Source organism: Dendrobium catenatum, unplaced genomic scaffold (assembly GCF_001605985.2).
Source record: "Dendrobium catenatum unplaced genomic scaffold, ASM160598v2 fragScaff_scaffold_621, whole genome shotgun sequence".
Taxonomy (NCBI): domain Eukaryota; kingdom Viridiplantae; phylum Streptophyta; class Magnoliopsida; order Asparagales; family Orchidaceae; genus Dendrobium; species Dendrobium catenatum.
In genome coordinates this window covers 30627882-30650606 of record NW_021319083.1, presented here as the reverse complement: position 1 = coordinate 30650606, position 22725 = coordinate 30627882, and the positions used below count along the sequence as shown (strand labels likewise).

The 22725-nt window shown below is 35.0% G+C and overlaps 2 protein-coding genes across 4 annotated transcripts; both read right to left on the bottom strand.

The window, feature by feature from the left end:
* Positions 1–326: 326 nt before the first annotated feature.
* Positions 327–1928, bottom strand: LOC110096402 (glycine cleavage system H protein, mitochondrial-like). 2 transcript variants are annotated; one of them, XM_020822347.2, is made up of 5 exons: positions 1737–1928; positions 1530–1618; positions 1231–1401; positions 591–669; positions 327–526 (listed from the first exon to the last, which is right to left on the bottom strand). In XM_020822347.2, exons 1-5 carry the CDS (start codon positions 1834–1836, stop codon positions 477–479), a joined length of 489 nt encoding a protein of 162 aa, XP_020678006.1. In that variant the 5' UTR covers positions 1837–1928; the 3' UTR covers positions 327–476. The 2 variants fall into 2 exon arrangements, with proteins under 2 accessions (XP_020678006.1, XP_020678005.1); XM_020822346.2 differs by lacking the exon at positions 327–526 and having other exon boundaries at positions 537–669; positions 1737–1926.
* Positions 1929–5444: 3516 nt separating this feature from the next.
* On the bottom strand, positions 5445–20938 carry LOC110096389 (retinoblastoma-related protein). Of its 2 annotated transcripts, none has more exons than XM_028695304.1 (19): positions 20646–20938; positions 20434–20566; positions 20234–20338; positions 20019–20152; positions 19817–19913; positions 19667–19713; positions 13791–13989; positions 13617–13683; positions 13343–13522; positions 13045–13244; positions 12072–12942; positions 9032–9188; positions 8879–8951; positions 8623–8799; positions 8424–8540; positions 8203–8347; positions 8008–8120; positions 6740–6855; positions 5445–5828 (listed from the first exon to the last, which is right to left on the bottom strand). In XM_028695304.1, coding segments are annotated over exons 1-19 (3078 nt in total). In that variant the 5' UTR covers positions 20648–20938; the 3' UTR covers positions 5445–5683. The 2 variants fall into 2 exon arrangements, with proteins under 2 accessions (XP_028551137.1, XP_028551136.1); XM_028695303.1 differs by having other exon boundaries at positions 5445–5834; positions 20646–20937.
* Positions 20939–22725: the final 1787 nt, after the last annotated feature.

The following is a 22725-nucleotide window of genomic DNA, read 5'->3' as shown; positions in this document are numbered from 1 at the left end:
CATGCGAAGAATTTATATTGCACTAATATCAAAATAAATTTAAAAAATTTTAAACTCATCTTAAGCTTTGCTTGAGACAGCTACTTACAGCTTTCTAAAATAGCTTTATAGTACAAAAATTTATTGAACTAAAACTTTTTGTACTAAATAACTGTTTTAGAAAGCAATAAAAAAACTGTTCCAAACGAAACTTTAATATAATTTTTATCAAGATACTCTTATATAATTTTTTTTTCTATAGAATTTTTTATACAATCATATTCTTTTTAATAAAATCATATATATAATTTTCTTGAATAAAAGATCAGAATAAAAAGAACTGAAAATTTTCAGATTTAATGAGGCTATTCTTCAAATCATCAACACAATGATGAGAGAAAAGAAAACAACATGATTAATTTTTCATCAAAGCACAAAAAGAAAAAGAAAAAAAAAAACAGTAAGAACAACAATATGATTGATTGCCTTGCTGCTATTTAATGATGAGCATCTTCTTCCTCACAGAACTTTGTGTATTCAGCTGGACCCAACAGCTGCTATTTAATGATGAGCATCTTCTTCCTCACAGAACTTAGTGTATTCAGCTGGACCCAACAATGAGTCCAATTCAGTTGGGTTGCTTGGCTTGACCTTAATCATCCATCCTTCTTCATAAGGGCTCGAATTGATCTTAGACAATGAACAAAATGGTTCACTAATCAACTCGTAAACGAATCGGTGCACTCTATGAATAATTCGATACTCGTTCATATAATACTCGCTTATTTACGTTATTTACGTAATTAAACAAATTTGAATAAAATTTTAAAAAATATATATTATTAATAAATAAACTTCGCAAAAATTCTCATTTATTGCTTAATTTTTATGCATTTATGCAATTTTTTTTAATTTTCATGTATTACTCTAGGTATAAATATAATAAAAATATGAAATAATTAGTTAAATATATTGATTGTTTTGGTAATATTTAACAAATTATATTAATTTTGATTATTTCCTATAAATTCAAATATATTAATAATAGTATGCAAGTTTAATTAAATTATTAACATTAACATAATTAAAATTTGATTACAACTTAAATCCAATGAAAATTTAATAAATAAAAATAAATAAGAATTTAGAATTCTAATTATATTCAAACTCAATTAGAAATCTATTAGATTTTTTTTTTCTTTGCTTGATTTTACCAATAAAAATGAGAAGTTTCAGTAGGAGTTTACATACCAGGCCTGGTGTTTCAGTGAGCTTTTTATTGACCTCCACCACTTCCCCTGAAATGGGAGAGTTCACATCGCTGGTTGCTTTGACGCTCTCCACAGCTCCAAAGCCGCTGCCTTTCGACACCGAGCTGCCGGATTCTGGTAGCTCTACAAACACTACTTCACCTAGATGGCCCTGCCATGGATGCAAGAGATTATTGCAACTCAAATCAGTACATAAATCGGCAAAAAGTCTCTGTAGATGGAGTTTAAACAGATAAAAAAGTTACTGTTTTTCTGCATATGCAAGAGAGAAATGAACACCTGAGCATGGTCAGTGATTCCAATGGTGGCTACTGAGCCTTCATCTTTGATCCATTCATGAGAAGAACTGTACTTCAATCCATCCAAAACTGCAGGAAATAGATTCAGACTTTATTTTGAGAAAGGGAGGAAAATTTTGAAATGTTTTATTCGTTTCTTTCATGATGTTCAAACAGCTAAGTATTGAAATTGAGTTTTGGATTGTACCAGAAGAGAAGGATCTGGAGATGGAGAAGGTGGCTCTTGCGCGGCCATTAGAGAGCTTCAGAGCATTGGCTGTTGAAGAAGCCCAGAGCTTAAGAGCCATATTATTATCTTTTTTGCCTTGTTCAGAGATTTGAATGAAGACGCTGAGGGTAAGGCAGTATTGGTGTTAGTTATCTGACTATGGAGGGTTTGTTTGATTGGTGGATATTGAAAGCCTCATCTTTGTAATCCAAAGTTCTGTTCTTGTGGATAGGTCCTTTTCTTTGGTTACTATAGAAAGGAAGGGTGTGAAAATTGAGGGTCATGATTCTGGTTCTTCTGGTGGGTGCTTCTCTATGCTTTTTTGTATGTGCCCATGCAGCCGGACGTGTAAGTTGGGTCACCTCTGTTTTTTTTTTTTTTTTTTTTTTTTTTTTTTTTTTTTTTTTTTTTTTTTTTTTCCTTAAGGTGATATTTAGGCCAATTAAAGAAAATTAACACCGACACTATATATGCAAGCTTCAAATTTGGAACATCTTGATTGGTAGCCACAGTTCCAACTAACAGGGCAAGATGAGCTGCATGTTCACCTCTGTTTCAGAACATACACTTCGACAATTGAAAAGGATTTCTGGATTCCCAATATATCTTTATACCTCTTTGTTTTTGGGTTCATATTATTGATTGTTGTGATTAGTGAATTTTTCTTTTTTTGGGCTATGATGATCAAGGGCGGATCTACTAAGAGCCTAGGGGGGAGTTTGCATCCCCCCCAATGAAAATTAAGGCTGGTTCCGCCTCTCATGATGATGATTCATCCCATTATATGCAATGCTCAAATTCATTTCAGTATTTATTTAATTGTATTTAATTTCAGTATATAATTCAGCATAATGTTCTCAGTTCTTTTGATTTTAATTATTGATTTATGTTTTAGACTACGATAGCTTACTGAGCCGTGTTAGCTCATCCTTACTTTTGCTTTTGTTTTCAGGCCCAAGGAAGGGTAAGGAGCGTGCTAAGTATTTTGTATAGCAAACTCTTATATGTACTATTGATATGTTTTGGTTAGTTTTTATATTTGCATGCTTGACATTTATTTTTATTGTGCTCACTGTTATCAAGCACTGTTGTAGTTAAATTTCATATTATATATGTTTTGAATGAAATATAGAAAATCATATTGAGATTCAATAGTCTTCCACTTTATATTGCAATTCAATAGTGTCTCTGTGTAGTATATAAATTGGATATTTTATTTTAGTACTTCTCCGACCAGATCTTGGGGTCAGTCTTGCCAAAATCGGACACGATATGACCTGTGTGATATCGAGTCAGATTGTGACACCTTGAGGGATCAAAGTGGTCTAAATGAGTCCTCCTCCTACAGCTATAGAAATTGCTAAGGATGATTATGCTTTGGTCTAGCCTACATTGACGAGTATTCATTCTACGATTTTTTTTTAAGTGGTCAAGAATCAATGAGATGACGCCTTTAATAATTTGTTAAGATCTATTGAATCTTTGAAATATAGTATCTTTGTCTTTTGTCATTAGGGATAACTCCCTTTTTTATTTTATTTTGATTTTTCAAAGATTTGCATGTAAATTCCATCAATTTTCTTTAAAAAAAATTACAACATACATTTTGATCACTTGGATATGCATTTTTAGATGGAAAAATCATATCTATGAGTGTCATAACAAAATAAAAAAGTTCATGTTGCGTGCTAGAATATACGCGGCGGTAGAGTTTGTAAATTTGCGTCCTAGTGTTGTACGAGTATTCAGCACACAAACAGAAAAGAGAAGTGAACACCAAGATTTTTACGTGGAAAACCCGAAAGAGAGAAAAAACCATGGGGTCTCGCCCAGTTGTAAAGTTTCACTAGTATTTGTTTGAAGTACAAAGGTTGATCCGTCTTACAAATCAAGATGATTAATTTACAATCAACTTCTCACAAAGTTACAAAGTTCTGCAAATTTTCGGCTTTTCCCGAAAATCCGACAGAGTTCCGGCATCTTCAGGCGGCAGGAAGAGCTCCGGCGGTGGTCGAGGAGGAGCTTCTTCCTTCTCCTCCTTCTCTTCTCCTTCTCTCTCTTCACTTGAGCCCCTTTGGTGTAGAATGAGGGCTCTATTTATAGTTTTTATGGAGTATCATAGCCTGTAAATAGGCGTGAGATCAGGGGCGAATTGGGAGTGTTTTGAATGGACGGCCGATATCGAATCCTTTGATCATGCACCGTTCGTTGGGCATTTGAAGGCCTTAATGATGTTGGAATTTGGCGATCTTGGGCTTGTTGGATTCGTCTCGTCGAGCTGTTCGATTCGAGTATAAGCTCGTCAAAATCGGAGACCGTTTGGTAACTCAAATTACGGTTTGAACATTCCAACAGCGCTTTGAGCCCTTGATTCAGACTCATTTGGGCTCGGATTGGGTTGATCTTGGTTTCGTTGGGTTCGTATTTCCGAGACGCTCAGTTTGACTATAAGCTCGCTGAAATCGGAGTTCGGGTGCTCCCAAAATTAATTTTTGAAGTTTCCAACTAGCTTTTGCCTCGAGATTCGTGCCCGATCAAGATAATTTTTGGAGTACGTATCAATTCTTATTGATACATCTAACGAAAAGTTAATCTACCTTAAATTTTATTGAAATTTTTTTTAGAGTATAACATTTTTCATATGCAATAATCAATTACATCAATTTTAGGATTATTGATTTTTTTAAAAAGAGTTTTTGTTAAGAAATTAAAATTTTTGTACTAAAACTCTATTTTATGAAGCAATTAAAAAGTCATCTCAAACGAAGCCTTGGGACATGATTGGGCCACTATCTTTTTGTTGCTTTCAACCGTTTTTTTAAACTAAAAAGCTGTTGTAGAAAGCAGTAAGAAAGCTGTCTCAAACGAAACCTTAATAACCAATTCACAATGAGATAAGTTTTATTTTGTTTATTTATTATTAATTTTAGAAGCCTTGAATAACAAGGCACCCGAGGAAAATCAAATAAGCCTAAATTTGACAATATCAACTTCAAAAATATTATAAATTGAGTCAAACAAATTTAAAATCAATAGAAGTTTGTTTACAGCTTAATTATCTGAACAGGATCAATCACATGAGGCAGTTCTTCACATTTTTTACATACCATTTATTTTAATTAGATTTATACCCTGATATAAAAAAAATCTTCTAGGAACTTTTTTGAATGATCCACTGCATCAAACTACAAGGTATCAGAATTATCATGATCATGATGCTTCTACAAAAAATAACATTATTTTATAATTATAAATTTAGATTAAATGACTTTCTTATTATTTATTAAAGCAATTTTCTAATACAAATTTTTTGTACTAAAAAACTACTTTTAGAAACAATAAGAAAGCCGTCCCAAATTAAGATTAATTTTATATAACAAGTACAACATGAAGAAATATTTTGAGAAAATTGTATATAATAAAGAGATTAAATTAGAACGACAAACAATATACTCTAAAACTAAAGCTTCATTTGGGACAAATTTCTAAAAAAAAAAAAAAAAAACTTTCTAAAAACATAGGCTTGTTTGAGACAACTTTTTATAACTTCTTAAAGCAGTTTTTTTAGTAAAAAATTATTTTTTTACTAAAAAATTACTTTTAAGCAGCAATAAGAAAGCCGTGGCAAATGAAGTCATAGTTAGACGAATATAAAGTTAAAACAAAAGAGACTAACACAGTCAAACCTGTAAAAAGAAAATGAAAGAATCTTTATTAACTTGACTCCTCATTCCCATTCTTCCATCTCTTTTTACAGAGATCTACAACTAATATAGATAAAGATAGATAGAGATAGATACAGGGACTCACGGGGCAGCCAACTATTTAATGCACAAGCAATGCTGCTCACACATGATTTCCACATTCAGTATACAATAAAATAAAACTGATTTTTTTATGAAAAGGGAAGCCCATATATATAAATATCAAAGGTCAGGTGGTTCACTTTTCACAGTGACGTCTGTAGCAGTGCCAGCAGCCGAGGAGCCTGAGCTTCCATTTTGAGGTCCAAGGCTACCAGCTACAATTGAATCGCTCACCAAATCAAAGTTGAGCCGGCCTCCAACTCTCCTGCCACTGCCATTCAGATTTCAGAAGATCAAAAAAGAAAAAAAATCAGGCAGAAACAGATGAAAGAAAGAATAGAGAATTAAACAAAGGAACATATTTTGATAAGAATAAAAGAACAACTACAACATCAAAAGCCTTTATCCCACTGTGGGGTCGATTACGCGAATCCTTTTTCTTCATTGTGTCATGTTAAAAGTTAAATTCTCATTTAAATCTAATAAAGAAATGTCATTTCTAATATTTTATAACCAAGTATTTTTAGATCTACCTCTACTCTTTTTAACAAAAGTCAAATCTAATGCATCTACTTTCCTAATCGAGTCATTAGAAGGCCGCTGTTTTATGTGACCAAACCATCTACGGCGACTCTCTCTAATCTTATCTTCCACTGGAGCTACTCCAATCTTTTCACGTATATGCTCATTTCGTATCTTGTCTCTAAGCATAAAGCTACTCATCCACCTGAGCATCTTCATCTCTGCAACACTTAACTTAATATTATGCTTCTCTTTTAATGGTCAACATTCTGCACCATAAAGCATTGCCGGTCTAACCACCATCTTATAAAATTTTTCTTTAAGTTTGCGGGGGACTTTTCTATCACACAACAAGTCTGATGCATTCCTCCACTTCAACCATCCAACTTGAATTATACTAATAATATTCCCTTTGATAAGAATGTCTCAATCAAAATTTAATGAAGATGTTATAATAAAAACGTTGAATTTATTTTGAAATAAGAGGATCATGCATTGCATTAATCGTAAAATAAATCCTATGATTGTAGAACCCATAAAAACTAATATGTAGTCAGGGATTTACTGACCAAAATTTTCTCCTAGAAAAAAAAATAATAATTTCATTGTGATGTCATGGATTCATAAAGCCATAAATAAGTTTGATAGACGCACCAATTTAGACGACTATTGATGACCATAAGGTCTTTAGATGGGCTCTGGAAGGCATGCGTGCTCTCACCAACACAGGCGTAGTAACTCTTGGAACTTGGGGCCAGTAAAGCATCCATCTGGATAAACAGATGAAGACAAAAATTAGACATTTGAGCTTGCTAGTGAAAGTGTTTTTGGTGGTAGGTTTGATACCCGACTTAAATCACTAAGAGCAAATAAATGAAAATAAAATAAAATGAATAAAAATAAACCACGAATTTTTATACATGTTTGCTCAATTGATAATTATTTTTTGTTGCCAGTAACTTTCATGATGATGATGATGATGATATTTCACAAGAGAAATTCAATCTTTTGCTCAGTACATTTTTTAAATCTCTCTGATGATCAAACCCTGACAAAAGCATCCCTTCCATAATAAAAAAAAATATATAGTTTGATTCACATATTGTGACTATGCAAGGCATTTTTTTTACATGACATTAATAATGCTCAACAACTTAACAAGAAGTATTAATATGAAATCATGTCAATCAGAGCCCTGCATTGGGTACCCATACCCACACCCACCCATGTACCCACTCATACCTGGGTATGGGTACACCCATGGCCTCATGAGTGGATATGAATGGACATTTAACATCGCAGGATAAACTGAGTTACATTGTCAATCATCATATGCCTAATATTACCACAATCCTCACTACGCAGTGTGCAGCACTGAACCGCGCTGCGACCGTGGTAATTTTGATATGCGCCTTGAAAGTTTGCAATCATAGCAAATGGCAACAAGCCTCAAGGCCATCAGTCTGTGGCAGACCGCGTTCAAAAAACATCAAAAGTAGGTGGGTATGAGTGAGTACGGCATCCCAAAAGTCACCACAGATGGGCAAAGCCCGCCTGGGCAAAGCGTGGCCACCCAACCAAAACCCCATGTTGGGCTTTGATGTCAACTTCAAACTAGACAAATTTTCACCTGCTTCAATGACTTTAGTTTTTTTTAGGAGTAAAGTGATCCTTTTTTTTTTTTAATAAAGGTTGAGTGCCCATGATTTTGATGCAATTGACATTTGATCTCAAAACATTGGCAAACATTTCCAGATCTTTATCAACTTAGCTAACACCTAAACAACAAGTAATTTACATTGAAAGCAACCAACAATGACAACAATTTCATCCTAGCTTAGAAACTTCAATGACTTTAGTTTTATATATATATGTGTGTGTGTGTGTGTGTGTGAAACAGATACTGAGATAAGGTGGCGAACCTTGGACTGCCGCAAAGGTGAAACGTAAACATTATGAGAAGCAGATACTTTCTTTGGTGACATGTCTGGAAGATTAGGGAAAGTGGACAACCGGGGCGACGAGGGAATATGGCCTGAAAATGGCAAAAAATGAAATGCATAAACTTCCACAGTAAATATGATAGAAATCAAAGCAGCAATAACAGGATAACATACCAATGGAATTGTTACACTTATCTTGAGCCAAGCCATTACTGTTTTCAACTTTAGAAGAACCCAACTCCACCAACAAGGGCTTAACAGATGGAATAAATACCGCATTGTAGAAGGTAATGATATCAATATGTTCATGCCCCTTCTTCTGTTAGCAGAAAATGTCAAGCAAGAAAATAAAAGCAAGAGTTGTTTGATTACAGAAGTTACCAATGTGCCATTACCGTATTGTGGATTGATGACCCATTAACATAAACATTCCTAAAAACTTGAGTTCTACACTGTGGCTGCTTTCTGTAGTTGTAAATGATTGCCTTAAATGTCAAATCTAAATTCAAGATCTGTTCAAAAAAAATTTCATCTTTGAGAAAAAGTGGACAAAAAGTGATAATCCTTTGTTCAATTTCTTAATGAAATACTCACCTTATTAACTCCATATATACTACATAAAATAAGTTGGTCGATATGTCTGTTGAAAAAGAGAGCTGTCTTCTGATTAAGAATTTGTTGGATGAGAAAGTAGACATGCTCTACAAATTGCTGAGGCACTCCGAGCCTTTCACACAGGCTTCTGATTCTGATAGCAGCCAATTTTGAAATCTGTAAAGCACCACAGGAAAATTAAATTTATGGAAGAAACAAAACAGAAAAAACTTTTGAATCTATCATAGGAAATTACCTTGCTAAAGAAACAACTGATCCCTGCCTCAGCACAAGGTTCCCCACCAGTTGAAGGGTTTGGACATGCAGGGCTAAGAGTATATGAAAAATGTCAGTATGTGCACACCTCAACAGGCAACCGCGCTCAAACAAAGAGAGAAGGGAAGACAACCTTGCAAATGCAGACTGAAGAGATGGTAACTTCAATTTGGGACTGTTGAAGCTAGTCAGGTTTTCTCTCACAGGTGATTTTAAGATATTATGATCAGTAACTACACGTCTGTTTTCACCGCATAATCTCTTTGGAGATCTGGAATCTCCATCTGGACCTAAAACCAAGAACACACATGAAAATGATAAGTTGTATCAAGAATTTGAAAGATTAAGAAGCCTTGATGTTGAAAACACATCATCTACAAACGAAAAGTGCGAGAGATAACAAGGAAAAATGTCAGAAATAGAAGCATAAGAGGACTGTGTTAGTAATCCATCTGATTTCGGCAAAGTTAGTCCTATTTATGTGCTCAAGCTTTATTTGACTGGTATTAACATGCAAAGAATAATATGTACGATGAAACCAGATTAACAAAACATATAGTAATATACAATAAGAGGCTACAGTATGTGAACGGCTCGCCAGTTGTCAATCTTCCTTAAATTTAAAACTGTCAATTTTCATGGACATCTACAAATAGAAACACATGTTAATCTGATTGCATGTGTCATTGATAAGCACGGCCTACAACTTCCCTCCAAACAGAATACATCAAAACAAGTAAATCCATAAAACCTTTCCTTTAAATTATACTGCAAAATGTTGACCTGAATTATGCCCTTTTCAATCTAGACGAGCTAATTTTTGGGAGAAAGCTGATCCAATAACCCGTCAAACTAAGCGCATCTAACGAGCATTTTAGAATTAGAGTCTGTTCAAGCATAAATCACATCAAACATATTCTGCAAACTAGAGTATCCTAGAATAAAATATGAGCTTGTTGAATCTTTGGGAGCAGTCCACTCATCCAAGCATGCTCATTTCACCGATCTTCAGGATAGAAAACAAATCAGATTAACGAAAAGTAAATTAAAGTAAGTATTTTAGGCGTCTAAACTCCTTCAAGTCAATATTCAGAATGCATATTAGATTGAATATAAGACTTTACCCAAATTCGCCCTCATTTTGTGAGGGCTTAATGAACCGATTCCAAGTTTTTCATTGGCAAAATCTCCTATGATTAACCACCTCTCCAGAGAAAAAGAGATAACTTTCGATTAAGGCATTTCATTAACTAGGCATTAGATGCTTAGCGTATGGTATCAACAAATTTAATATTAGGTCAGAAATTACCAACAAGCACTCATAGCAAATTATGGGGAATGATAATGAACCAAATCAAGATCTCATAATTATATTATACCGGGTTATCATAGTCCCTAGTATATTTAATCAGAGAAGATAGTAAAAACAACCTAACTGAAAGATTTTTGTCAGCAATTATGGTTACTTCATCTAAAAGAATCTTATAGAATTAGCGTGAATTTTTATTATAAGAGGATAAGTTCAAATTGACCTTTATTAATGAAGGGCTTTATGCCCTACCAATTATAATCTATGATTCATTACTTGCACTTTAAGCCATTGAGGAACTTGCATCCTTTGGTTGTGACTGTAATTAAATGGTATCATTTTGTAGAAAAACCATCATATAAGAGATCCTCAATCATAATTGTTAAATTGTTGCACCATTTGATGGTAAAATCACCCATTAGATAGCACACATCACATCCTTACTGGCCATAGAACATTTGAAAATGAATCATAGCGATACACTTATCAAGACTTTTTTGTGTGAGTTGACATTATACTCAAAGTTTATAGAAAGTATATTTCACTTGGAAAAATCAACTTTTTATGAATCTTCTTGATATTCTAGTATTTGAATTCAAGCCCAAAATGGTTTGCGAACGGATTTGATGGCATTTTGCAAACAATCACCTCTCATTGAAATTTAACTTCAACATAGCTATCATCGGGATATTTTAATATTATCAATTCTAGCCACTTGTTAGCAGAGTACTGGGTCTTCAAATTATAGAAAGCGTAAGGCGAACAAAAAATCAAATATTTCACAAATCTTATAGTCGCATGTTTATTTGCAATAATATGATTCATAGCGCACAGTTTATTTCACGTAACATAGTGTTAGTTGAGTGTTTTTCCCATTGCACTTGCTTGAATTGTTCGTGAAACACAAGCAAAGGTCAACACCAACAAAAGCACTGCATTTTGTCAATATACTATAAGATACTCCTACATCTCTTCATTTGCATATGGGCTCAAACTTCAGTTCCCTCGAGTAAGTACTTCAAATTTATTAATGAAAATTCATAACGCTACAACAGTGCATTTTAATTCACGAACACTCCAGGTAAGTGACTCATCAAAATTAAGTTCATACATTAAAACATATTCTGAGACAAAAAGTGCAAAAACAAGAGTTGAAGAATAATACAAGCACAAGGAAAGAGGATTAATAAACTGCATAGAAGTTCTCCAAGAAGTTTTTTGAGATGATAATAAAGAAATGCTCGGGCACATTAATGTGAAAATGAAAATATCACAATAAATTTTACAAAACGGTGATTAAACAGGTAATGTTGATACAATTGATGCGTGATAAAGAACTCATTGATAGGTTTAGTGTGGAAATATAAAATATTAACATAGATGACTGATAAAGTTAAGAAGAATGAATTGAGAAATAATCATAATATATGAAGGGAATTGAGGAAATAGCATATCTTGAAAAAATTATCATATAGAATGAACCAATTAAAAAACAAAATAAAATTAATATAGAGGCACTGCAAAAAAACAAAACATTAAAACCAAAGCCAGCATGGATAGAAGGTATGCAAAAAAAAAATTGCATTTAATATATTAACCACCACCAAAATACTCAAAAGGAATGAACAATAAAGATTCATCAAGCAAGCCCAATAATAGGGTAAAGCAAATGATTATGAAAGACTGCACCATAAACCTGTGAGAGAGCTCTTTGGCGCTATAAACATCAATAACCTAGTTTTACAAAAGAGACGACTATAAACAGAAAGGAATGCAAAGCTATAAGATTTCAAAACTAGCGGGTCGGCAAAAGAATAAATTCATCCAACAGAAAATTTGAGAATCTTTATATTATCAAATTTACCTGATGATCCTCCATGCTTTTGTGATGTAGAAGATTGGGTTCCTATTGTAGCGATATTTTTATGCAATGTAATTGAATCAAGTGATGGCATTGGCTCTGCTAAGAGTCCCAACCTATTTATTTCTGCAGCCAATGCAGGCTTTGCTACAATCAAGGAATTATAAAGAGAGGAACCTTTTTCCCATGACATGCTCTCTAAAAGTCGCTCTTCCAATGAATTCAAATGCCTCTTTAGCTCTCTTGGAAGAGTTTCCTCATGCCTCACAAAACTTTCAATGATTTTGCTCAAATCAAAAGCAGTTATTCCTGTTCTTTCCAGCACAGCAGGAAACATCATAGTGACAGTTTTATGCGTCGCCAAAACAAGCTCAGAAGCACAAGCAAGCATGCATCGATGAAACCGCTCACCGGATAATAACGAAGTAAGATTATTGTCATTTAGTCTCTGTGATTCTGCTTTACATATTGATTCCAATACCCTATAATATAACTTCAGAGATTCTAACTTCCGCTGTTCTGACCATACACTATCCATAAGATTCGCGCCTTGAAGACTTCCAGAAATGCACCGTTCTCCATAATGACTAGGGAAAATGGCCTCCAATATGATGTTGGCCCTGTGGATAACAGTGCTAGTTAAATCAGTGTCACAGGATTCGAGGAAATGCTGAAGCCCTGTTGAAGGTCTTGAAGGAAATGGAGAAACAACTTCACGAAGCCACTTTGCAGTAGTCATGGTGGAGCTCACTGGTGTCCACTGAACCATCCTAGAATTGCCCACAAAATTTCCATTGGCAGGTGATGCAGCCGGATGAGAGGCAGCACAGGTTATTATTGACTTTGTTGGAGTGGTAACCGCAGCATTATTATCCTGAAAAGCATAAATCAAAGTTATGAAACAATGAAACAAATAATTTAATTGAAAGTCAACAGAAATGAATCAATAGCTTGAAACAACTTTATACCACCATACCCTTTCACGAGACAAACTGATAGCATCCCCAGAAAAGTTTAAGCCTCCATTAGCATCTAAGCTATCCTCAACATTGAGAAATATGCGCTCATCGAGTTCACACTTGCTTTTGATGATTTCATCATAATCACTATTCAGAATAAGTAAATTACTCTGAAGTGACTTCTCATCTAACAGATCCTCGAAGTATGTCAGCTCATCTGTTATTGTGCTAAAATGAAAATGTATGAGAAAATGAAACCAGAAATATTTTGAGTTGCTATATCATAACCAAGCACTATCAAAGTAACATGAACACCTGTGTTTATGTCATATAAATTTTCTGTTTTGCATTCTGAAGCATGGCATGGTTTCTTCTTCAGGACATCTGCGATTAATTTATTAGCTGTTTCCATCATTCTCCTCAACTCCACTTCAGAAGCATCATAGCTCTGGCTTAAAGAAGCAAGAAGATCCACACCCTTGTCAGACTTCTTGGCTGAAATGGTAAGGCAAATTCCACAATAAGCATTTGTAACGAAAATGTATAAGACAAGTTATAATCCATAGAACATAAAATCAAGGTAACTTACTAAAGAAAGGTGAATTTGAAATAGGAAAGTTCCTCAAGCTTATTGGAACATGCAGAATAAGAATGGCCTATACAAGAACAAAAGCAAATCAAATAATCAATAAGAATTTTATTTAGATATCTAAGCCATGTGGCAAAGTCACATGTGCAAAATAAGCAAAACAAAAGAACTTACCAATATTGACACCAATGCATTAGTATAGGTAACCAGATCTTTAAAGCGGCTAAATACATTGGTACGCAACGCCAAGAATAGCAGCCACCCAAAATAATGGTAATCTGAGACATAGTCTTCACAATTGGAAAGTAGAAGTTTTCGCCCATTACACGTGTCACTCACCTTGAAAAGCTGGTGATATGCTTTCTTGTAGAACCTGTTGAGCACATGATTTTAACCATGATCCTTAAAACAGTCTGAAATGCAAATACAAATTTGAATTACAAAACCTAAATTAGTATTTGAGTGTTCATGACTGCATATGTATTTCTTTTGTTAAGAAGCAATGAAGTTATCATTAACTTATGCTATTACAAAAATTGTTTCTTTTTTAAAAGCTGATGAAGTTTAGTATTCTTAGGCTTCGTTTGGGACGACTTTCTTACCGCTTCTTAAAGCAGCTTTTTAGTACAAAATTTAAAAATTTTATACTAGAAAGCTGCTTCAAAAAGCGGTAAGAAAGCTGTCCCAAACGAAGCCTTAATGTGATAAAAAAACTAAATTTTGGTGTTTTAGCTCTTGGTTTGTGAAATCTCTGCAATGGTCAGTAAGCCAATGTTAAAGTTACTAGCAGGGCCTTAGTGATCGATTATCTTTCTTTAAGCAAAAACAAAATTAAAAACCTAGTGTTAGAACAGCATGTACTGAAGGAAACTGATTAAAAACATTACTTAAGACTACTCATTTTTTAACAATAGATCATTTTCAACAAGATATGTATACCTCTATGTCCTCCATCTAAAGCTCATTAACAAGATAATAAAGAAGTAGAACTTTTCCCTTTTATATATACTTGTTTTTGCAATAACCATTCTTCTTGTATCCTGCTATTTCTACATTTGTATGTAAGCTTTCTAGAACTTGTGGCTTTAATCACATAACCAAACTATGCATCACAATTGCTCCCCAGAGTACATTAAAATCAGGGTTTTTGGCCCCTGATATTTAAAAGGTATATTTTGTTGGTTCGCATTTCTTAAATAATTTCACTAAGGTCCCAAGCAACTTACTGCATATGCATCCCTCTGGCAAACTACCGGAATTTACATTAGATCTTTAAGGTGACCCTCTCTATTTTTCAAGCGCCCACAACAATCCCATGGCAATACGCATGACTGTAGTCTATATTTTTTATCAAAATCTACCTCATGAGAGAGATAGATATAGAGAGGATGAAAGGGGAAACAGATCCACCAAGGTTCCATCCCAAGTTCCCAACCACAAAGGAAACAGATCCACCAAGGTTCCATCCCAAGTTCCCAACCACAGAGAGGGGGGGGGGGGGGTTAGGTTGGCCACTAGCCATCACTAACCCAACCTAACTCTTAGAAGTATTTTGACTTTTCCTCTCAATTAACAATGCTATCAATCAAAATATCTTCATAAAGACCTTTTATATGAAGGGACTAAAGTGATGTGATTTAAAAAAACAGAACTCAAAGAAGCATTTATTTTGTTCATGGAATCAGATCGGATTTCAAGGTGATAACACGAAATCCTGAGATGATCATGGCACACCAAGAGGGGTCGATAGTTAAGAAATTCTTCTCCATGAGAAGCAAGACCTTCACTATTGTTGGTTTGGATCAAACTTCCGTCCTATGTATGAAAGTCAATCCATCCAAATCACTCAACAAAGTTTAATTGAATTAATATTTTTGAATGATTCCAATCTATCATATCATGCTTGTGATAATAGGAAGAGGGAAGATTGGATATATGATCACAAGTTAATCATCAAAACATGCATCAAATTACTATTCTTGGGAAGATTAGAATGCAAATATCATGGCCTGACTCATAAATTCCATAGAGCAAAATATTAGATGAACATATTTTGCTACAAAACTACAAAGGAGATCTAGGATGTTGTCCAAGAGATCTACTATGGTGTAGAAAACACAAGCCAATGTTTTAAGATTAGAATTAAAAATTTAAAATAAAAAGTACTCGTCATGGTCACAAAATTGTCACAGAATACTAACAATTCTTTAACTGAATTTTAGAAGAAAATAGATCTATTCTATGAAAGAACGATGCAAAAATATACAAAAAAATGTTGGAAAAAGAATGAATATTTAATTTCCCCCAAGGTCTGAACTCCGGTCTAGAAGAAATTCATGAAAAATTGCTTGAAATGAAGCCTATCCCAACAACTAGAGACTCATTTGACGAAGAAGAAAAGAAAGCCGAAGACAAATAATGATGAGCAAAACACCAAACTCATTAGATACCCAAAGCTCAGCACTTACTAGATCCACAGCACATTATGACTTCACAACAATGAACGCTTAAAAGAAATACAGAGGTCAAATCTCTTAAGCTAAAAAAATGCGTTGTATGAGAGTGTCACAAAAAATATCATATATGTGATCAATGCTACAAGATACATGAAAAAACAAATAATCGAAATCCTAAAATCCAAAGATGAAAAAACCGGACATCCTACATTGAAGAAAAAATCCAACAAAGTTTCTTAGTTTCACATTTCAACAAATAGAGACATTTTGCAAACTAATTTGTCAACCAATGACTAAAAAATGAAGGCAATACTCAAGAAGAGAAAATATATATGGTTACCATGGCGCCACAAGATAATACAAGCTATTTTGTAATCTAAAAAACTGAAACTTGTTGGTTTATTGATACATGAACATCTGATTATATGACGGGATCACTACAAATATTTGAAACTTAATCTAACATTGATTGTTGAAACACTTTCGCATCAAGGCCGTTTCAGCCCGAATCGAGTCGATTTGAGCCCAAATAGGCTCGATCGTGGTAGATCAATTCAATTAAACACCGTCAAAACAAAATTAAATCAAATTGGACCCAAATTTCAACAAATTAAATTCATATTAAATTAAACTAAATCAAATCGATCAAATTGACCCAAAATCGATTCAAATCGAACCCAATTGGGCCTCGTCGAGCCTCATTGAACCAAATTCGACGCAATCCGACGCTGATTTGAGTCTGAGTGAAGAGTAGATATTGTCTTCTCTAGCTGCTGCCTTCTCCTTCTTTGAACTGAAAAGAAGGTTTCCCCCACTGCCATTGCTTCCTTCCTTCAACTGAGAAGCAGAAACTTCCCTTTGCGGCTATTGGTTGTCTCTCCTCCCGAAATACAGAGCAAAGGGCTGCTTTAATCGGTCCCTATTACAATAAAAGGGAGATAGGAAGCCTCTACTTTCTTCCAAATCAACGTCGGCGACCTCGAGGCAACAAGGAAGCTTTTAGACCTTCCAAGCAGCAGTTTGGGGACTTTAGAGCGAGTTGGACAGCAAATTCTTGCAATTTTCTCACCTTTGCTAGGCGAGTGGAACATGGTTAGCATCGTGACAACCCTGCGAGGTAAAATCTTAAAAACTTAGGAAAGCCCTTTGGCCCCCTAGCCAATTGATGTGTGGTTGATGATCCAAAGCTTTAGGTCCATAGAAACCCTTGCTTTTTTACTTTCCAACCCAAGAAAATCCCTTATATACAGCTGTCCACTAGCTTGAATCATGGAAATCAAGTGGTTTCTCAAGATTTGCTTTCATGTGAGAGCAAAATAAGGATGGTGGCAAGACGATGGGTCATTGAACTTGCATTCAATGTCCCTATTTTTGCATGCAATGCACTCATGTCATGTCTAATACCTTCACCTACAACCAAACCTTAGGTTAGTTGGTTTCATTCGATGTAGAACGAAGTGTTGAGGCATAGAGTTTCTTTTCCAAGTGTGGCATGCATCGTTAGATCTCTAGACTTGTATGTTATGACAAACTAGTACATGCATGTAACAGGTTTGAACCGCCATAACATTCATGATCTCCTCTAAATTACTAGATGTTCAAACACATGTTTCAACTATTTTATGAAGTTGTGGGATCTCTTATGAACATTCTTGGTTCATGTTTTAAATCCCACAACCGATAGATTAATTGGAATCATCATTGAAGCTTCTCTAAATTTAGGGAGTCAAAGCAAGAAATTTTCATTCATATGCTTTGTTTATTAAATTAGTTGGCATGGATATATTCCTCATTCAAATCTCACATGAATGCATATTTTATGTCAATGACTATGATGTTTATATGCCTAAAATTTGTAAAGTCATAAATGTGTCCACCAAACTCATGAATGCTTGTAAATCAAAGATGAAGTGTTCTATGGTTTCAAGAAGCTTATAGATTACACCCCATCGCATGTTGAAGTTTGTTAGGCATGTTTAGTGCAATTTGCAAGTTGATGGAACAAGAGCACCGACCCATAACTTAGGTGCATGATGAAGCTTTTAAAATGACAAATCAAATGTTTTAATTCCTAGGTTCTCCTTAGACTGTAGCAAACTGATTCTTAGAACCTACCCATAAGGATTCCAATGACGATTCTATCTTATATCTCTAGGTTCTTCAAATAACGCCACAAGTTGTCTTCCCAAACGCAAAGTCGTATGAACAAATCCCTCCTATCCAATCTCCTAATCATGCAAAAAAAGTTTATTTTAGCCAAGGCTTTTCCTAAATTTCTACATGCACTTCCTATCATAATCCTAGTTCCACCTTAATACTAAGTTCAACTTAAAGTTAAATAATGAACCCTAATCTAACTTTACCACGTAATTATTAATAGGGTTATTTTTTTAAAACGAGCGGATATTAAGTAAGATTTAGGAAAAGCAGCACGAATGAGAAATAATTTGGAAAGGAGCGGATACGCCGGAATAGCTAGCGCATTCAAGAATGCGTTGTACGTCCTAGCGCATTTAGGAATGCGCCATGTGCTTTGGTGCATTGTCGTGAATACAAGGCGTATTCGGCTATGTGCATACCATATCCGAAGAATACACCTTCAAGTACGGCGTATTCTACATGCAATTTTTTTGTTTTTGGAAACTTCATAGGTTTCTCTCGTTATCAGGTTTCTCTTCTTATCCGAGTTAAATGTTGGTGTTCCGAGAAAAGGTTAAATCAAGTTACTATAATGTGTTTGCTGCTGATAAAATAATCATTAAATAAAAGGTTAAAAAATTGCATGCAGAATACGCCGTACTTGAAGGCGTATTCTTCGGATCTGGTCTGCACATAGCCGAATACACCTTGCATTCGCGACAATGCGCCAAAGCACATGGCGCATTCCTAAATGTGCCAGGACGTACAGCGCATTCTTAAATGCGCAAGCTATTCCGACGTATCCGCTCATTTCAAAATTATTTCTCATTCGTGCTGCTTTTCCTAAATCTTACTTAATATCCGCTCGTTTTAAAAATAGGCCTTATTAATATAAATTAACTCAATTTCTTACGTTAAACCACAACATTTAACTCCACTGCAAAAAAAAAAAGCAAATACAACCTTAATTCCCTACATCTAAAATAGACAACACGATCAGTAAATCCTAATGTGAAATTTAAATTATCAACTTTCAAATCCTAATATATATGCAAAATCCACAAAACAATATCCTTTTTCCATTTCTATCAAAAATTATAATGTCATCACTTTGATATCAATTTTTTAAAAACAGACGGAAGAAATGTAGTTAGGTTAAGGAAAGCTCAAACAAAAAACACGCATAAGCAGAAAAATGTTTCAACATTTCAGATGTTTCAAAGAGAGGATTTCAAGGTCAACACGGAAAAAATTAATTAGCAAAATAACGATTTACTTTCAAATTAAACAAACTGAAAACGCAACAACTTCAACAAAGCCAAAAAAAATTTACGCTCATGGTTTTCTTACGAGCACTTAACTTTTAACAGCCACAAAAACATACTATACAGCTAAAATAAGGCAATTCAAAATCAAAAGCTTTGAAGTGCATGAAAGCTAGATCAATAGGTTTACCTGCTAAGACAACAGAGTTGATCAACATTTGCATGCAACTCCTTCAACTAAACAGGAGCAAAGCGCAAGCGAATTAATCATTTGTAGATAGAAAGCCGAGCAAAATGGTGACAAAAGCCAAATGGGGATTCAATTCAACTTCTATCTTACCTCAATCCTTTTCTCCCAATCAGGCCCATAATGATTGGATAAAACATTATCAGCCTTAACAGAAAAGTGGGAAACTTCTTTGAAAAAGTTCAAAGCACTAGAATGGAAAATAGAAAAAAAAACCGTCAATTTGAGATTTTCAAGGGCACGGAAAACGCAAAATCATGTTTTTTTTTTAATTAAAAGATCAAAAGGTCCCTACTTCAGCTTAGCCACCTCCAGAATCTGGGATAGCTTCACTCTTCCATCCTCGCTCTCCTGTTTCTCCTTCCCACTGCAGAGTCTAATGACGCAATAGAGAAGAAAAGCGGACCAAAGCCTCTCGACTACCTCCGGCTGCAAAAGGAATGAGTATTGAACAAAGGAAGATCCACTAACAAACCAATATGGAAACAGATAACGAATTGAAAAAATCACCGATCCGCTTCCAACTGACAAAATGATCCCCGACAGAATTTGCTTGCTTTCTCCAAAAAGTGCAAGTGCCTCCTCTGCTGTGCCCTCATCAATCCCCACTCCGCTCTGCTAAAGCAGACCTCGAATCAGATGAAAAGACGTAGAAAACACAAATAAGACAAACAGATCGCGAACAAAATGCCAACAGAAAACCACAAAACCTTGCAAAGATTAGCGAATCGAGCTTCCATTGCGCCATCAGCCAATTGCAGAGCACTGGGACGCTTGGCCTCCTCCATATCCATACCCGCTATACCAGGACTCATTGCACCGAAGCTTTCTCGCCGCAAAACCCTAAACGATCCACCATAACAACCTCAACGCATGTGATCTAAGAAACAAACAACTGGATTGCCAAAAATAAAGTCATCACATAGAATCAGATCAATGATCACGCTTTCCCTTCCAGATCGGCCGAATCTGCAGCTGCAACACAGAATCGTACGACCAACCCAATTGATCGGCAGGGTAATTGCAAAGCGGGGCAGTCCAGTAATCACAAAAGATTAGGGCTTTTGCAAGCGGATGACAAGAGTTGTTACAATTGTAATAAAAAAGGGGGAAAAAAACCTCCTTTCTCCGCTTCCCCCGCACAACCTCTCTCTCCCTCCCTCCAAGTTCCCTCCTTTTTTGTTTTTTTTACATGTTTCTTTAATGCTGCTTTAATTTTTCGTCGTTCTTATGAAAATCCTGATCACTCAACGCGCGGGAACGAAAGCATCCGCTGCGTGCGGGCATCCCATGAGAGGAATCTCATACGGATCTATCCAACCAGAAGGAGACACGAGTACATACGCATTTTTTTTTACCGCCCAAGTTTCTCTGAACAGAGAGGTCGGGGCCCACAGGAGAACGAACCAGCCATGTCAGCATTGTCCGTGGTACGGACAACTTGATGAAATAAAGGCCGTTCACTCGAATCCACCGTCCGTTTGATGATTCCATGTTTAGCCGCGTCTACTGACTTTAAGGAATATTATTAACGCGAGTAATTACCTGATTAAACACTATACATATATAATATTTAAAATAATAATTGCTATTATAAAATGATCAAATTTAAAATACTATTAAAATATTTATAATAAATATATTCTTTAGGAATGGAAAGTAACATTCCCTTTGAGCATCATACCAAAGTTGACATCTTCAAAAGTATAATGTTTTAATAATCGTAATGCATTATAAACATTTTTTATGATACAAACTGTAAAATTATAAATTCAATATGAGGAACCTCACAATATGAATGTTTATTTAACCGATAAAACTTTTCCTCAAGCAAAGGATTAATGTAACAGATAGACTGACTCATAATATCTGATAGGTCATCAAAAATGATATTAATCATGTACGAATCTCGAGGTATATTCAAGTTGAAAATTTTTAAAATCAAATTCAGGATCATCTAAACTCCAATTTCAACAAACTTATATTCAATTTGAATGTCTCAAAGAGACAAAACCGATGATGCCAAAATCAATATAATCTGAACCCAAATGAGTCCAAATCAAGAGTTCGAAGCATATTTGGAAGATACAAAGCATTATTTGGATAACAAAAATGACATACAAATATCGCATACTTATAGTCAAATCGAGCGACTCAGTGAGATGAATCAAACGAGCCCAAGATCGGTGAATTTCAACGACGTTAAGGCACTTAAACAGTTGAAAAATACTCTATAATTGGGGAATCAATATGGGCTATCGGATGGAGCACTCGAAAATTGCCCAAGATCTTCTTTATATTTATAGGGTGTCACTCATGAAAATCTATAAATAGACCTCACTCTTTACATGGGGGAGGGGCTTTGATTAGAGATTGGAGAAAACTCTAATTCTTCAAGAACTTCAGCACCACCATCAACGAACCCCCATCAAGTGTCGTCGAACCACCATCCGACCATCGATCACCTCCAGACTTTCTCCCGAACGTCGTCGGACGATCGCCCAGCCACCGACCGCCAACGAACTTCCGCTTGACCGTCGTCAGATCATTCCCCATCAGCTAAACTTCTACCCGGAAGCCGTCAAACTTCCGCGTGACCATTGCTATTCCAAATCTCCAAACTACTGTAATTCTATCGCCTCTAAGTCAAATGACCAATCAACCATTATAATTCACTCAAAATTAGTTGAATCTTTTCACCTAGGCGCTTATGGTTTTTGCCTCTTCTAATTTTCCACATTAAAAAAAAATAGGTGTTTTAATGTTTTCTCTGTTTGTATGTTGGATATCCATACATCATTAAAACAATGAGTTTACTCACTTTAACTCAACAATATCCAATATTTGGGAATCCTAATTAGATCATTTTGACTACAAGGAAACTTTTAGCTGGTAAACCAAATAATTTCCAAGTGTAGAAGATTCAAACATCATAATGTTGGTAGATACCATTAGTTTTGTTGATTATTAAAATATTTTCCAAACCCTAAATAATTAGCCAA

Coding starts and splice junctions, on each gene's coding strand:
- LOC110096389 (XM_028695303.1), bottom strand. Junction 13,684..13,790: donor ATGCATTGGTGTCAATATTG/GTAAGTTCTTTT, acceptor GTTCTTGTATAG/GCCATTCTTATTCTGCATGT. Junction 13,523..13,616: donor TTCAAATTCACCTTTCTTTA/GTAAGTTACCTT, acceptor TTACCATTTCAG/CCAAGAAGTCTGACAAGGGT.
- LOC110096402 (XM_020822347.2), bottom strand. CDS start 1,836: ATGGCTCTTAAGCTCTGGGCTTCTTCAACAGCCAATGCTCTGAAGCTC. Junction 1,402..1,529: donor GAATCACTGACCATGCTCAG/GTGTTCATTTCT, acceptor CATCCATGGCAG/GGCCATCTAGGTGAAGTAGT. Junction 527..590: donor TGAATTGGACTCATTGTTGG/GTCCAGCTGAAT, acceptor AGCAGCTGTTGG/GTCCAGCTGAATACACAAAG.